General features: G+C 45.6%; 1 protein-coding gene across 3 annotated transcripts in view; it reads right to left on the bottom strand.

Moving 5' to 3' along the window:
* Positions 1–17,625, bottom strand: part of CHMP7 (charged multivesicular body protein 7) — a 310,059-nt gene that overhangs the window by 196,576 nt on the left and 95,858 nt on the right. For all 3 annotated transcript variants that reach the window (XM_069617684.1, XM_069617685.1, XM_069617683.1), the window contains exon 3: positions 1,028–1,199. In XM_069617684.1, the coding sequence (XP_069473785.1) occupies positions 1,028–1,199 (172 nt within the window). The remainder of the gene's footprint in view (positions 1–1,027; positions 1,200–17,625) is intronic.

The following is a 17,625-nucleotide window of genomic DNA, read 5'->3' as shown; positions in this document are numbered from 1 at the left end:
GGTGGTACCATCTGAAACATAAGAATACATTTTACTTGCCTAGCAACTTTGTTGCATTTCTTCTTTTGAAAATTCACCAAGTAACGTATCTGCTACAGATACATTCTGGGGAGAAGAACATTCTGGGGAGAAGAACAGTGTCTCTCTTGGCTTTTGGGCATTCTTCTTAGGGATAGGACGGATGAAGCTAGGGAACATCACTTGTGATTTGGTTTCATCTTTACTGAGTCACTTTACTGCCCTCCTTTATTGATTTAAGTAATTTAATGCATTTAAAGAAACTATGGTGACTGTGTATAGGTTTATTATTGAGCATTGTGTGATATTATAACCTGCTTGCTTCATTTTTTAATGTGTGTTTAGGCCTAGGACGTTTTAAGTGAGTATTTTTTTTACACATTCCTGACTAAACTGAATTATTTTGTGATTCACTGTGTGGACTCATTGTGGACCCCTGGCCCCACTCACACTCTCCTGAGGATAGCCTTGACTGCTCTCCACGTGTACCTTGATTGGGTTTTGGCTAACCTCTTAGAGCTCCCCTGTTCACTATAATTAGGGTGGTCTCCTAAAATCCTAGTACTAAGCACCCATACACAGCTTTACCAATGGGCTTTCATCCTAACCTGCAGCACATTGTGACATTCTAGAACAGGATCCACACACAGTTCTGATATGTACTTTCATAATGGCCCTCAACATGTTCAGTAATAAAGGATAGGGGCCTAAAACATATCACTGCCAACATATTTACTTCTGGATACGTAGCCTGATAGTTCAGTACTTGGATAGCGCAGGATGGCACTTTCTGTGACCAGTCAAGATTTGGAAAAGGTGGAATTTGTCCAGTTTATTTTTGAGAGCCATAGTAAAGTGTATGCACAACACATTAGTAGTAGAAGTACTGTATTTAAAATGAAAGACTTGCTTCAAAAGGTGGGCAACCTGAAAAGGTGTTACACATACAGAACTGCAATGGTGTAGGCCATATTACAGGGAAAACACTACTCAATTTCCCAGCACTCACCTTCACAAGCTCAAGCACCACAAAGGGTTCATCTGCAGGGACTTTTCCCCCTCCCAATACCGTTGAAAGTGTCCACTTAAGAGGCTTCACCAGGAGCAGGCCTACTCCCCAGGAGATCCAGCCACTGTCCACTCCAGCCACAAACTGCGTCTCCCTCTGCAGCTCACCACGCCTGGAATGAGAGAGGCACATGATAACAAAACAAACAGAAAGAAAATGTTTCACCTCCTCAACATCAGCAGGAAATGTTGTTGTTACATCTTAGAGGAGTGCCACAGTCAGAGGAGTGTGAGGACATCTCGGTTTGGATCCTATATTGGAGACCTCGGCAAACCATTGCTTCCATTAACATGCAATAGTACCAATAAAAGATTCTCAAGTTGCTGAAAAGGCACCCAGCTCACTCAAAGCATAGGCTTACAAACATGAGAGCAAAAAAGTAATTTGAATCATGTGGGAATATTTTCCTTAATGAAGAAAAAAAAGTACATTAAACGATTTTAGGATGCACGCATAATCCAAGTTCAATACCTGCGCATTGAGCCCTTTGTTTGCCATTATTTACAAAGTTGAGTGGATGTTGTCATTTGCATTTGTTCCCTTTCCACACACTGTAAACCAGTCAGGTTCTATCATTAAATGTGCTCATTTCCAGAGTGCATTGTGATTGAGACATGAACCTCCATCTATTGGGTGATTGTGTAGGTATATTTTAAGGGTGTAGAAGTAAGGCTTGGACACAAAGGTGAAATCGTTTTTGTTATAAACTTTTATTAACCAGTAAAAGGGCTGAATAGCAGCCTCTCTGTGCCTAAAGCTAAGAGGGGTTTCCCTACCTTAAAGAAATCTATGGAAAACATCAAGATGTCAAACAAAGAGGGGCGTGGATGATTGGTGAACAATGTGGATGTGAGTCCCTGCGAGCTCCCGGGGCCGCCAGAAATATCCTGAGAAATAATCCTGATACCGTGACGAATGGTGGAACAAAACACATTGGCAGGCGAATAAACATCTGGTGTGTCTCAGTGTGGAGTGAGCCTTGCGGAACCCACTCTGTTCCGTAAAACTGGGGTAGAGACGTTCTTCCCCAGAAACCGAGCAGCCCAGAGTAATTGTGCACTGTAAGGACCTACTGGATGAACACCAACCTAGGGGGGGTAACACCGCACATACACCAGAGCCCCGGCACATTGAAAGAACCAGCCACCAAAATGAAATAACCAAAGCCGAAGCCGAAGCTACCCCACTGTGAACTAGAGAGCCCCTGATCACCCCGAGTAAGACTGGAGCTGATAGAAGCAGAGTGGTGTCCCGACCCAAAAAGGTAGGAGATTTGACGTAGTGATTCGCCAACCTACACTGCAAGCCGTGAAAGCACAGGGAGTGCCCCCCCCTCCAACGTGCACTGAGAACTGCATGCCCAGCTAACACCAGGCAGTCTGACCGGCCGTGCAATACGATTTATCTGGCGGTAAGAAAGATGAAACCCAAACGGAGGACCCCTCACTAGACAAACAGTGTTGCTGCTGCCCTTCTCCCTGCCCACCCGCCACCCTGGCACCTAACTCACCTCGGCTGTAATCGCGGCTGGCAGACTCGACAATACTATAAGAGCCCATCTATGAAAGGAGGCCAGCTCGGTCGCCATCGCACAGCTTAGAAGATACTCTCCCTTGCGGAACACCGGGCTGCGAGACAAAGAGAATCTCTGAAGGATTCGTAACTATTGCTGTACTAAGTCCATAACGGAGCTGCCTCAACAACGCAGACCCGCCGTGGTGATCTAGTGGGGGAACATCACCCGTGTACCTGCAGCAACTAACGGAGGAACCCTCCCCAGCAGACACCAGCATTGAGAAGCAGCAGAAAACACCAATGTTGAAACTGCTAAAACAGGCTGCAGACTACTCACTCAAACTACTACTAACTTCCGCATGCTTATATAATACAGGTCGGGGATCCCTGGGGACCCACTCCCAGCACACTCGCTCCCCACAAACAGAACATTGGAGGACACTTTACAATAGAGTGAGACGAGTCTCCACAAATTCGTAACTCGAAGTGGGCCGAGCTGAATCGGACACTGGGACACACCACACCTCTGTCGGCACGCAAAGTCCTAGGACTCTACTTCTGGGTGTATCGGATGGACTGAGGCTTGGAAACAGACTTGCAGATCGATTAGATCCTGTGCTGGGTCGGTGGTGAAACACCAACAGAGGAGGACTGACCGGGGCACTGTCTTAAGGCATGACAAAGGGAAAAGACATTGAATTATAACTGGATGCCTACATAGCAACGACACTCTGGTAATACAAGGCGACCCCTCCAGTGAAAGAAGGCTACCGTGACACTGGAAACCAGTAAAGGGGAACCAATCGTGAGACACTATCCGAATCAGAAGTGAGCGACCCAACGAGATTACCCACGCCTGAACACTGCCATGGAGGACAAAGCAACCCTGCTAAACCCAGACACGTCCGATGCGCCACGAGTGAAGAGGAAACAGAAGCAGCCAAGCTACGGGCCCTTTAGCTACCCATACAATCAGTCATCGGCCTTTGAACACACAAGCCCATACAAACGAATTCCCAGAACTACTGACTATCCTGCACATTAAGGCTTACCGCAAATGCCTTGGAATAATACCCCCAAATCCAGCATCGCACCAACGACCACGACCAGACCGCCTCCACAGCGACCTACCTCTCATCCTGATCGGCAAACACTGGGCGACAGCCATCCTCTGTTTACACCTCAACATGGTCAAAGACGTCTACCCAAAGCAAAATGGACCAATACGCTATGCCTGCGACGGCTACCCCAGTTAGCCAAGGACATCCGGATAGCACGGAAGAAATGGAGGACTCCATCTCCTTGAAAGACGTTATGAACGCCATCACCAATTCACATGCGTCTATGGAAATAAAGATGGACGCATTAGCGCAGAGGCGTCCCGCGCTGGGGAAGCGGAAAATCGCATCTCAGAGGGCGGAAGATGGACTCCGCAACATGTACCAACAAATGTCCAGAGTAATGACACGCCTGAAAACAATAGAAGACCTGGTGGATGAAGGGGAGGGTAGATCACGGTACGACAATGTCTGTATCCTGGGCCTGCCAGAGAAGTCGGAGGGACCGAACATGGAATTGTTCTTGGAACAACGGCTAGTAGACATCTTCGCACCCAAGACATTCTCCAATTTCTTCTAATCGAACAAGCCCACTGCATGCCGACCAGATGACCGACCCGTGGCGCACCATCACGCACAGTGATTTACAAACTGTTGAACTACAGAGACTGCGATGCGCTATTGCAAATGGCAAGGGCTAGAAGAACAATAACGTACAATGGGTCTCAAATTGCTTTTTTCCCAGACTTCACCAGAGAAGTACAACGAGCCAGACAATCTTTCGAGCAGCTGAAAAGGTGTTTGCAATCACTCAATGTCAAATACGGCTTACTATTCCCGGCACAACTCAAAGTCTACCACAAAGGCACGACGATGCACTTTACTGACCCCAAAGATGCATGGAGATGGGCGGAACACCACATCGAAGGGGATTGGCGACCAGACAAAACAAACAAGCATAACAGACCCCAAGATCAACCCGACCGAAACCCACCAAATCAGCTACTACATGAGCAAGAACCCGACCCACCACCACCCGAGGTCGGAGACGAATGACTTAGTCGGTAAGAACAAATGACAATCCGCCCAACAAAGGTGAGCACACAGAGGGATAAACCTCTAAAACAAGACAAGTGCATAACACCAACAGCCATGATTAGATTCATAGCTGTGCGACCCAATGGAGCCCCCCCCCACTCAATCGAGTGTTACCAGCAGAGCCGGAACCATCTGCGTTAGAGTTATTGACGGCACAGTTCGTATGTTCTTTGTTTGATGGTTTGGTAGCTGACAGTTTCGTCTATCAGTAAGTTTGCATTACAGATGCTTCAGGTTGGAATGGAGCGTAGAGAGGGGGTTGGCAAAATTAGTGACGTTTGTTTTTGTTTTCAAATCCACCATTTAGACTTGTCTAGGCGACTACCAATTTACACCACGATACACATGTACAAGACACTTTCCCCACACCGCCCCAAGCACAGATGCACCTCACAAAACCGAAACAATAATGTCCTGGAATAGTGCAAAATCTCTGAAACTTCTTACGTGGAATGTCAACGGCCTCGGCATAGGGATAAAGCGATGACTTGTCACACAATTCCTTAACAGGCACTCCCCGGATATCACCCTCCTCACAGAAACACACCTAATCGGTACTACATGCACTCTCTTTAGACATTCGAATTACTGAATAGTATTGCATGCAGGCTTCTCCACGAGTTCCAGAGGGGTTCTGATCCTACTACACAAAAGACTCCCGCTTATACTCTGCAGGGTGATACAAGACCCCAGTGGCAGATATATACTATTACAGAGCTCTCTATGGACCGAGTCACTTACAATTCTTGCGGTATATGCCCCCCCAACACTCATGACGGAACTAATCAGAGACCTCACGTCCCTGCTCACAACACACATGTCAGATCTCTGGGCGGAGACTTCAACGACGTCATGGCTGTGGCAATGGACCGCACGCACTTGAAAAATAGAAACTCCACTGAATGCAAACAACTAGCTGCCTTTGCTACGGCACTAGGCCTAAGTGATGTATGGCGAGATCTACACCCTACAGAGAGAGAGTACTCGTATCATTCTGGAGCCCATGCTTCTCTCTCAACACTGGACTATTTCTTCCTCCCGACAATGGACGCCCACAGGGCAATTAGCGCAACCCTACTCCCCTGGGGAATCTCTGACCATTCACCCCTTATGATAGAACTAAAAACTGATAGACCGCTCCCCCCTCCATCCTGGCGGATAAATAGCTACTACCTTGGCTTCCCAGAACTCAGACCACATTTGTGATAAAACAACCACTTAATTTGAAATTAACAACGGAACGGTAGATAGCCCAGAAACACTATGGGAAACATAAACCGGTTCTCAGAGGAGAGATCCTCTCCTGGATGTCGGCCCATAAAAAGCGCACCTGAAAAGGGTACCAGAGGCAGAGCAAGAGGTAATGAGGCAAGAAACAGAACACATAACCAGGGGATCACCCGAGATGCACCGATCCCTCTTGGTAGCTAGGGAACACAGCCGCAATACTACCCTAGATAATGCCAAACAGGCACACTTTGAAATGTGCACATGACTGTATGAGACCGGGGCTAAAGCTGGCAAAATGTTGGCTTGGCTGGAGAAAAGGGAAGCTGGCCACCGACAGGTTAGCGAACTCAAAACTGCATGACCTGAGCCACTACAATTAGATTGTGACATAGCCGAGGGCTTTGCAAACCTCTATGAAACCCTATACAAATCCCCTAAGGTTTCACTTAATACAGCCAGCTTAGATAAAAGATCACACTCCTGTGTTTGACTGCAACTCAACATGCCGGTTTAGAAAAGGATATCAGAGAGGAAAAGATAGCAACTGCCATCTCACAAATACAATCAGGAAAGACACCGGGACCTAATGGATTTCCGATTGAGACATGGAAAAAGCGAGGAGGGAATCAAACTGCCCCCCACATGCTCAATATGTTTCTTCACTGTAAACAGGAAAGGATCCTACCCGTAGATCTACGCAAAGCCAATATTTTTGTCATACCAAAGTAAGGAAAACCTCCCGAATTATGCAGCTCATACAGACCAATTTCATTAATCAACAGTGAAACCAACATGGGCGACCCAATCCGCTCCTGCCCGGAGGTCACCAAACTACTGGAAGAATATAAGGCATTTAGTGGGCTGCAACCCATCCTCTTCCCAGTTAAGGGGGCAAGTTGTGCGATCCCCGGACAGTGTCCGTACTGCATAGAACTAGAACATTTTTGCTACCTGGGGATCCAAGTAACAACAGACCTCTCTGAGTATGTGCCCCGATATCTGCACCCGATCACAGAAAAATGTAAAACAGAAGACCGATACTGGGTATTGCTCCCGCTAACCCTATGGGGTAGAGCCGCCCTGTTTAAGATGCTGGCGCTACCGTGCTTTTGTACATCCTTCAAAATGCCCCACTCCATATACCTGAATCAGAATTCCGAAAAGTGGAAAGCGGCCTCAGAACAATGATATGGGGAGATGGACACCGACTGGTCGCATTACGAACACTGCAATGATCCGTTTGGGAGGGTGGTAAGGACTCCCGCACTTCTGATCCTACTAGTGGGCAAGTCAGATGGCAGTGTTTAATGATATTCTACATGGAGACAGAGACCTACCACATGTTAGAGCGGAAATCAACATGATGCAAGAAAACCCCCCACTCACAATTCTTTACCAGGCCCTGCACAAACCCCCCCCCTGCGCACAACGACAATCCACATCACGCTGGTATGGCGTGAAACCCACACATACATTGGCTGGGGGAAGAAAGTAACTCCGATCCAACCTCAATGGAGGAACAGTAATTTACCCGAGCGAAACAAACTACCGACATCGCCGGGATGGATATCGGCTGGAATAATGAGGGTAAGAGATATAATGACAGGAGGCAGCCTGACATGCTTCGAGGAACCGACTATTAAATTTGGTCTCCCCACCACCAAACACTACCACTATCGTCAACTGACACACACACTACATGCGCATCTCCCTATAATTGCGGATATGCCAGAATGTACGCCACTAGAAAGGAACATTGTCCCGGAACAGATACCCTATAGAATTACATCCATTATGTATAAGGCTATAACCTATTTCGCTACACAAGAACTCTGAGCTTAAATCAAAATAGGAGGCAGATGTCGGACCGATACAACCCGAGGCTCTCTGAGCTTAAATCAAAATAGGAGGCAGATGTCGGACCGATATAACCCGAGGACTGGGTGGTGGCATTAATGTATCTGCGAGAACCTGCAATCTTCCTCGAGGCTCAGACTAATACAGTTTAAAATCTTACAAAAGTATATTCTCCTCGAATCGCACTGTACCGCTGGAACCGAGCCACCAACCCCAATTGCCTTCGATGTCTCCAAGGAGAAGGCACTTTCTTCTACATCCTCTGGAAATGTCCCCGGATCCAAAGATACTGGCAACAATGTTGTGACAAACAGACTGAAGTCCTTGGGCATGAGATACCAATGGATCCAAAGGAGATGTTACTGGCTATTGGAGAGGAGGGAACTGATACTCGGCACGAGAAAACATTTCTCGCCACAGCCCCAGGGCTTATTAAACGAAACATAGCCCGACTTTGGGGATTCAATGTAACTCCGCTCTATGCACAATGGATAGCAGATGTAGATATATGTATGTTAATGGAACATCATGTATATGCAGCCAGAGGATGTCCTAGGAAAGCAAATAAGATATGGCAGAAATAGGAGGAAGTGAATTGACGTATGTTCTCACAGACAGTATTAACGTAATAACAAGAAGGGGTGATGACACACAACTTCGGAATGATAGGTGGATTTGATTGTTAAGTAACACTAAATGTGTGTGTTTGTTTGTTATTGTTGTCTCAAAATCAATAAAATATTATATTTAAAAAAAAAGATGTCAAACAAAAAGTCAGTCATGTCATGTCCAAAACCCCTGTTTCTGACCCCAACACTAATAACTTAAATCCAATGCGGAAGAACACTCTTTCCAGTTCTCGCCAACTGAAAGGTTTCCAATGTCTTAGGTGGTCAAAATCAATAAAATACATTTTCCTTTTCTACAATGTATAATTCCAATGCCCAGGGGGTAGGCTCCTTTCCCCGGGATTCCTTCTGGTTCTACCTTAGGAGCTCATTTCCTCCTAATGTGATTTTCCTTTTATCTTCTTGAGTCTCAGACCCCGTACCTTCTCAAATTAACTTTACTGTGTTCTTAGATTTTCATATGAGTGCGAGTCCCAGACTGGCAATGCTGTATTATACCAGCTTGGTGTACTCTCCTACCAAGTGTATATTTTCTTTGAATCGGTCTCTTTTGCTTTTAGGGTCCCAGCCGCTCTTATTCTCTGGTTCTCATGCAGGTGCGGGTCCAAGACCCACAATGCTGAGTTGCAATAGGCTGGTTTACTCTTCTGCCAAGCATATGCTTTTCTGTTTCTCTCATTACAGACCCTCTGATTCTCTTGCTCTCATATGGGCGGAGGTCCCAGACTCCTAATGCACTGTCGTAATAGCTTGGTTTACTCTCCTGCCAAGCATATGTTTCCTTCTGCACTGTCACTGTTTCTCTCAGGGTCCCAAACCCTCAGATTCTCTGGCTCTAATAAGGGTGTGGGCCCAGACTTGCAATAATGTCTCTTGCCTGCTTGGTTTTCTCTCCTGCCAAGCATATGTTTCCTTCTGCACTGTCTCTGTTTCTCTCAGGGTCCTAGACCCTCCGATTCTCTGGCTGTATGGGTGCGGGCCTCATACTCACAATAATGTCTCTTGCCAAGCATAAAAGTGTTTCTTGCTTTCTCTTGTGTTCTTGGGGCCAGAGACTCTCTTATCTTGTGCTCTGCAGTTCTTCAGAGACTTCTCCCAGACCTCTAGCACCTCTCGGTCTGCGCATGTACCCGTTTATGTGGTTCGCATCTTGCCAGCACCGGTGCTCCACTCTGAGGCTCTGGGCAGGGTTCAGGTGTTCTCTTGTGTCGGCAGTGTCTCTGTCGGTCAATTCTTCCTCCTTGGCTGGCGGGGCTTTCCTCTTCTTTTTAAACACTCTTTTTATTAGTTTTCATAACTACAAACAGCAATAAAATAAAAGGACAGCAGTTCTTCTACAACTATCTGACATACAATTCTAACAGCAATATCAGATCAGGCAGTGTCAGTTACATTAGTCTTTAGCTAAAGTCTCTGAGCAATTGGGAGTGTAACGTGCACTGGACATTAGGTATGTCGCATAAGGTCCCCAAATATTCCTTGGCCTCGCAGAGGAATGCAAAGTGCCACAGTATTCAACCTCTACATCATGGTAGTATAGAATGTCAGTTTTCCACAAATCGTGCAGTGGGGGGGCGCCTCCTACCTCACACCATGGCAATTCTTCTTCGTGCCAGCACCAGCAGAAGAACTAGGAGATGCCCGACATGCCCCGCCACCTCTTTCATATAGCCCAACAGACCAACCATAGGGGAGGGAGCAATATTTTCTCCTACAATCTTGCTTATAGTATCAAAAACTTGAGACCAAAATCTTGAATTCAGGGGCAGTGCCACGATAATCTAATTAATGTGGCCGGAGAGAAACCGCATTTTAGGAATGCCTCAGATGTCTCAGAAAACAACTTGTGCAGATCACCTGGGGTAAAATAATACAGGTGCAAGAATTTGAAGTAGAGCAGCTTGAACCTACTGTTTAGCGCCACCTTTTTAGTCTGGGCACAGACATAGCGCCAATTGTCATCTAGGATAAGCATACCCAGGGACTTCTCCCATTTTTCACAGGAGTCATCTGCCCAGCACACTATAGTGTCTATAATTTTTGCATACATCCCTGACACCAATCTCCCACCACCCTCGGCACTAATCACTCCATGCAAAATGGGGGCAGTAGAGGGAAACTCCTTCAGCGCAGTCTGCAGCCTAAAATATAGGAACACATCAAGTGCTGAAGTAACCCCTACTCTTAAACTCATCAATCACGAAGAATGGTCCCCTGTGAAAGATGTCTTGCCAACAAGAGATACCCAGTTTAGCCATACATTGAATGTATACCAGTTACTAGTCAATTGGATCACAGGGACATGCGTAACAGGCAGGAGGGGAGTGCGCCTCCTGTCGCGACTTCCCCCTCAATGCGCTGCCATGCCTTGAAGGAGATCTCAACCATGTTTTTGGCTTTACCTATGCACTGAGGAGAGGTCAGTATCACTGCCCTCAAGAGTGCAGACGATGCGAGTGCCCTTTCAATCTGGGCATGCGATCTATCAGGCAGTAGGTCATACCAATAAGCGAGGAATGATGCTTGCGCAGCAATCCAATAGGATTCAACGTCTGGTAGTTCCAACCCGCCCCTGTCCAATGAACTCAAAACTGCGCTGAAATCTCCCACCCAAATGACAATGTTAGCTGGATACTTCCTGAGGTTTGTCTCAATAAACTCCAACGTGTCAAAACAATCAATATTGGGGACATAGTAATTCACAAACATAATTCCCTGGCCTTACACCACCCCGAGAGGATCAGCACCCTCCCTTTGGAGTCCCTAACCAGGTGGGAATAGCGGAACCCTAGCTTTCCTCATATTGTTATGTAGACAACCCTTGAGTAGTGTAAAAAGGAGGAGAAATATCTGTGACAACCTCAGGATTTGGCGAATTTAGCTTCATCCAGGGGCGACGGGTGTGCTTCTTGCAAGGCCATCCACATGATGTCTCTTCACATACAACAGCACTTTTCTCGATTTGGAGGCTAGTAACAGATATGGGTGCTGCAACACCTATGTCCTTATTGAAGGAGAACTTTGCTAAGCCCTGCAGTTTTAAGCTCACACTAAAGGCATTGATTCACCCAGTGCTTCAGATAGGATTTTGAGGTGGGAGTATTTTACTCCCTATTTTGAGATTTGAAGAGTAAATCCAAATTCAAGAGAGTAAAAATGAGTTTTCACCTTTGCAAGAGAGTAAAAGGTGTTGGATATTCTTCCAATGTGTGCATAAAAATGTGTGCATAAAGTTAAACGTTTGGAAAATACTAGAGATAATATAGTCATATTTCATGTTATCTGGTTTCAAATAATGTATTATACTTGTGGAAAATGCTCTCATGCAATAACATGTAGGTATGTGCTATGCAGCTGCATCTTCATGACATTAGGACACAGGACCTCTTAAGAATTTACAATAGTTACAGAACCCTATACCAACTAGTTGGGTATTCAAAAATAAAGTCAATTTCTCTACAAGCATCACTACTATGCCTTTCCCCTCTGACTGTTGCTTCCTCTTTACCTACGTTTCATGGCCTCTTTCTCATGTTTTGGCTCTCCACTTCCTGTTGCTACTTTGTTTTCCTGATTCCCACTTTGTTGCTCTACCTCTCACTATTGAGTGTTTGCATGCTTGTTGTTGTGATCTTTTGCTCTGTGTCGCTCTGCATATCCTGTCTCGGAATACTATTATTGCTGTTTCCCTCCTCTGTCTTGCTGTCTTCATTGCTGTAAATGCAGTGCCGCTCGTTCGTGTTAATTCCTCCATTTTCTCTCACATAAACTCTGCCTAACCCTCCTTTTCCATTACGTTCTCTGTTCTGTCTGCTCCAACTTGAGCCTTTTTTTGTCCTGTGTCTCCTAGGTTCGTAATTGCTCTTCCTCTCTTGTTTTTATTTGGCATAGCAAGTTAAACATTTATTTCCATCTATAAATATAGTTCAGTTTGAAAATGAGGGGGCGGTCCTTTTAAATGTATGAAAACTTGCTTTTGGAAGTTAGTAAACTCTAAATCTGCAAATTCCAGCCTATCAGCAGATGCCAAACTTGTTTCCATGCACATGTTTTACCTGCACTGAATGCCAAGTATTGCAGCACTGATGAGATGTGTGAGTTCTGAACCATCAAACATTTACCCTCCGGAAATCTAAGTCAGTACTGCTACAATTCAAACCGTCTATCTCCATCTTTAACACATATCACTGCATGCAGATGCATGAGCTCACCGAGCTAGTGACAGCTTCGGAACTCACAGGTGAAACGTTGATCTGTTTTGCAGGTTTATTAACCCATTGAACCAAGTTTCCCGAAAGGCTTTTGACTCTGAAAGGCTTGTAGAGTTGAGGCATCGGCAGTCCCATGCGTGGCTTACCTGACATAACTGGCTCGTCCCAAGCTCCATGCCTCTTTCAATGAACTATCCCTACAGATGAAGCAGGAGATTTATAGTTACTACAGATTTGGGAGTGTCACACAATAGTTAGACATGGGAGAGTCAGAAGTTAGGAAAAGCGCAGGATGGTTTGAAGCCTATCACACCAATGCAATTTTTCTCACACTGTCCACCAGTGTGCGTACTACCACCTCAGGAGAATGGAGGGGAGAGCTTAGAGACTGTTTCTCTTCAATGCTTTGGCTACACTGCAAACACATGTTGGTACTGCATCATTACAATGCCACTGTTGAAAAATGCATGTACTGTTCCAAAACATAGCAGTCTTGCTAAGAAATCTGGGTATGATGCCACTAAATGTGCTTTAGCCCTGGTGTGAATCGTACACATTGTCCCAGATGGATCTCCGCTGAGCAGCTATGGTACTGTGCCTAAATATATAACAGATCTGTTGAGAAGTACTAGTACAGTCAGTGTGACTAAAAATATATACAGCAATGTTGGTTTTGACCTTGTCCCATTTAAAACATAATAGCTAGTCCTGATGGAGGAAGGACTGCTAATGTACCATTAAAATTATATAAAAGTTGATCACAAAATTGCTGGTAGATTTTCACCATCCCTATCTCTATGAATTATACCTGCACGGGCCGGTAGGATAGTAAAATGTAAGGGAGACATGGTATCACAAGTATGACACTGACACAAAAGGTACAATTTGTAAAACCTTTATTGAAGTTTCAATGAGTTTGGAAAATTCCTACTGTGCCCTATAGCTAAAATGGGAGTAGTATCGACCATCAAATAATAAATAAAACAGTCCTAGTTGTCTCTGTCAAATCAAAATGGCCTAAACTAACAAAAGCCCAATGCCTGTCCTATATCTTGTACAAACATTTGAAAAGGAGATATGTATGCAAAGGAAAGTCAGTGCTCAAATATAAAGAATAAATGTGACTGAGTCAGCTCTCCTCCCCACATTGGACATCACAGAGTAAGGCTGTCCATGTAGGCAAAATGACACACTCTGGCCCAGGATCTTAACACAAAGGCAGTTCAATACGTGGACTGAGGACCGCCTGGCCTTCCACGTTAAAGTCTTTCTTTCCAATTCTCAAACACAGTTCACCAAACAGTCCCCGTCGGTCCCCCTCCGTCAGGCTCAGACCTCTTTAAAGCAAAAGTTCACATCGGTCTCCCTCAATCGGGCTCAGACCTTTCACAGAAAAACAAAACACTTGCTGATATATGGGAGAAACTTTTACAGGTTGATTTTCTTAATATTATTTATCATATGATGAATTTTTATAAATACTGCTTGCATATTCTTAAACAACTATCGGAGGATTTTTTTTTTTATTGAGTTTTATCTTTTGTAATTGAATAAGCAAGTGGATTTTATTTAATGAATCTAATTCATTTCATTCTTGATTGTAATCTGTTCACAATAGATTTATATTGTTGTTTTGATGAGGTTATATGTAAAGCCAATGTGGCTATATACATATTAATAATAAATAAATAAAACACTTGCTGGGGTTTCCTTCCCCAAGCTTTGTTCACCTTCTTTAGGGGTTCCCGTCCCCTAACTTTGTACACCTTCGGTCTCCCTCTGTCTGGCTTGGACCGCTTCCTGATATCAAATACCTTCGAATGTGCATGGCTTTTTCTTCAGACCTTCGACTTTCCAACTTGTAATTCATATTGCTATATCATTTGCCACAGTGCTTCCTGGTCTGGGTAGTTCACGGTGTTATGTACCAAAGTTCCAGGTTCACCTTTTTACTCTCCCCTTTTCTCAGGGTCAATTTCAATCACCTCGCTTTTACAGTTCATTCACTTTATTACTACAAACGTCTCACCTTCCACTGAGACTGGGCTACTTCCTTTCGCTGGAACACTTCGTTACTCAGTATCGCTGACTTTCCAGCTATCATTACTTCAAAGTTCACTCACAGGTCTGCCTTTCTTCGCGTCTCATCCACACGCGTGCAGGTTTCAACGGTGCTATATGTTGCGACTTCAATCTTTCTTTATCACACACCGGCCTCTCACATCGCTTGTCAACTCACCGGATGTGTGCGTTTCTTTTCTGTTCTGTGCTGCTTTGATTCTCGAGTCAAGGTTAGTACCACAGGCTTGACCTCACCTCCCAAACTCGGCCATTCACCTGGGAGGGTCACTGGCATCCTTGAAACACAATGCAGCTTTCGTGTTTGGGACCCGGCCTTCTCCGCGTGTCTTTCGCGGCCTTTTGGAGGCAATGACCTCCTGCAGGGAACTCCTCAGATTCTCCACCCATGGCTCTCGTCCCTCGGTCCGTTGCTCTTATCCAGTAGGTTCGCCTTCACCCCAGATGTTCTGCTCTCACTCGTGTTCCACCTTGCTCAGAATGTGTTTCTACGTTCCGCCTTTTATCCGTGTGAGAGCCAATTGGTATCAGATGTATGCACTTAGGGCTAAGTGCTTGACTTTGCCTGACCCAATTAGTTGCACATGTCCAATGCGATGTGTAAGAGTTAGCATCATTACTCTCAGCCACCCTCTTCCTCGACCCAGTGTTTGTGCGGAAAGAGGGGAGGAGAGGGGAGGGGAGGGGAGGGGAGGGGGGGAGTTGGGATATCGCAGAATCCTATGAAATAGGAGGGATCATGGGTACAGGAAAGGGAGGAATACTGCATCTCGCCACCAGCTGCATCACCCCCACACCCGAAGACCCCTAACCCAGGTGATCCTCCCGCATTGGTCCACCCCAAGGGTCTGGATCCAAAGGTGATGGCCGTGCCCTGGCCAACAGAGAGAGAATCCCAGGGACTAGCAGGTGAGACACCCTGTGGTTTAACATTAAGAGTAACGTTCAGACCACATGTCCAGCCGTTCCTTGCACGCTCTGCTGTGACTAACAAGTGAATGTGACCATCCATGCATGCACGGACACATGCAAATATTTGCAATATTTTACAAAAATACCAAACATATCTACTAATTAAACATCAAAAGCCTTTCGTAATGAGAAACGTCAAACAGGTGCTTTCTCAGAGGCTCTCATAAAACTAAAATGCATCAAAAACTTCAAGCCATTAAATGTAATTGATGTGCTTGTGAGATAAAGAGAAAATAGAATTAAATGCTGATGCAAATCACTAGTAAATTTGACAAAATTATTCTTCAGTAGAGCGGCCTGTATTAAAACCAATGAAAACAGCAGCAATAAACAACACAAAAATGCAGATCTTGCTCAAACACATTTTTACATTGTACTGTACCAATTTTCCAAATCAGTCTCAATAAGAATGCCAATTCTAAGGAAACTTCCTAAGGTGTCAAAGCAATTTGCAATGACATTAGTGATGCAAAATTCTTAAATAACATTGCATCACAGAAAATCAAAGCATTTGAACAAAATGAAAAACACACACTAATTTATTTCCAAGTGTTACATTTTACAGACCCTTTAAAGTATTTGCTAGATGAAATAACCAACACAGGAAAGTGTTAAAAAAACAAATCATGACTTAATCCAGTTGGATGCCAGCAGTGAACTCCATGATTTATGGGGGTGGTGCCAAGAACAGCCTCATAATGGATACAAATAAGAAAGGTGCCGTATTCAATTCAGTGCGTAAAAAGGCCAGATATGCACCTTATCTGGAGGGCTGGATTCACCCACCGAATTGCAGCTCTCCACGGGGCCCAGGGCTTGTGGCTACTAGGCGCAGTCTATAGAAATGGGCCCAACTCGTCTACGCCGTACAGCACGGAGTGCAGCCCCTTTTGTTCCGGGGCTCCTGTCTCCGATATCAGAGCAATATAGGGCGGTGCTCCGCTGCACTCTCCATTTCGCTGTATGCTTCCTCCCAGAAGGTGCCCGCTGGGCCGCCACTCACCCCCCGTGACTCTGCACAATGCAGCAACTGAGGCCAGCAGAGCAGTAAGTACCCAGGGGCACAGCTCACCCCAAGCCGACACCTGGATCCCGCTGTCCGCCCCCCTATGCCACGGAGCTGTCTCGGATCACTCACACTCCGCACCAGGCTGCTTCGCAGTGACACATGGCGGGAAGCTCAGTTTTAGCACCCTTCAAAGTCAGATTTAGTGCCAAATGATGCCAGGGACCTTAGAGTGCTGATGCACTAAGGCATATGTCTCTTCAGAGCCCAGGACACAGGATAGTTGCCGGATATGCTGCAGGCCTCTCAAGCACCCTCCCGGTATCTACTTCTCATTTGCGGCTACTCCGCTAGTCGGTGCTCCCTTCTCAAGTTGTGCCTCTGATTTCCAGTGAGTTGCGGGACTTCGCTGGCCAAACAACCCTCCAGGCGTCCCGAAGTAGCTCCTTCTCCCTGGACTAACTTTGTGCTCCTGTTTGCCATCGTGCACGGCGTCTCCTGCTGCAGTCCCCTGTTCGCCAGGTTGGCGTCTCTTGGGTTTCCTCATTGGAGGATGTCTCTCTCGATGTTGGATTCCCTCTGTTATTTTGTATTTCCTTTGACCAATCAAATGCCATGAGAGACTGTTCACTCCGGTTCTCTGGAGTGATCTTCATAAGTCTGGTCATCTTCTTCTTCACAGTACTTGTATTGGAGCAATATCCGAAAGCAATTTGTATTTTTAGGGCCGCTAGTCAGGTTTAACATATTTGATTGGTTAACCTTGCAATAACAGACATTGCTACTGGTTGGAAAGAGGGAAGGAGAGTTTGGCTTAGGGAAGGAGGAAGGGTCCAACATAGCAGAGGTGTAGCGCGTTCTCAGGGCGTGGTCATCCCTAATC

This window comes from Ambystoma mexicanum, chromosome 10, assembly GCF_040938575.1.
Source record: "Ambystoma mexicanum isolate Mex_15411 chromosome 10, UKY_AmexF1_1, whole genome shotgun sequence".
In the NCBI taxonomy this organism is placed as follows: domain Eukaryota; kingdom Metazoa; phylum Chordata; class Amphibia; order Caudata; family Ambystomatidae; genus Ambystoma; species Ambystoma mexicanum.
This window is presented reverse-complemented; position numbering and strand designations above follow the sequence as displayed.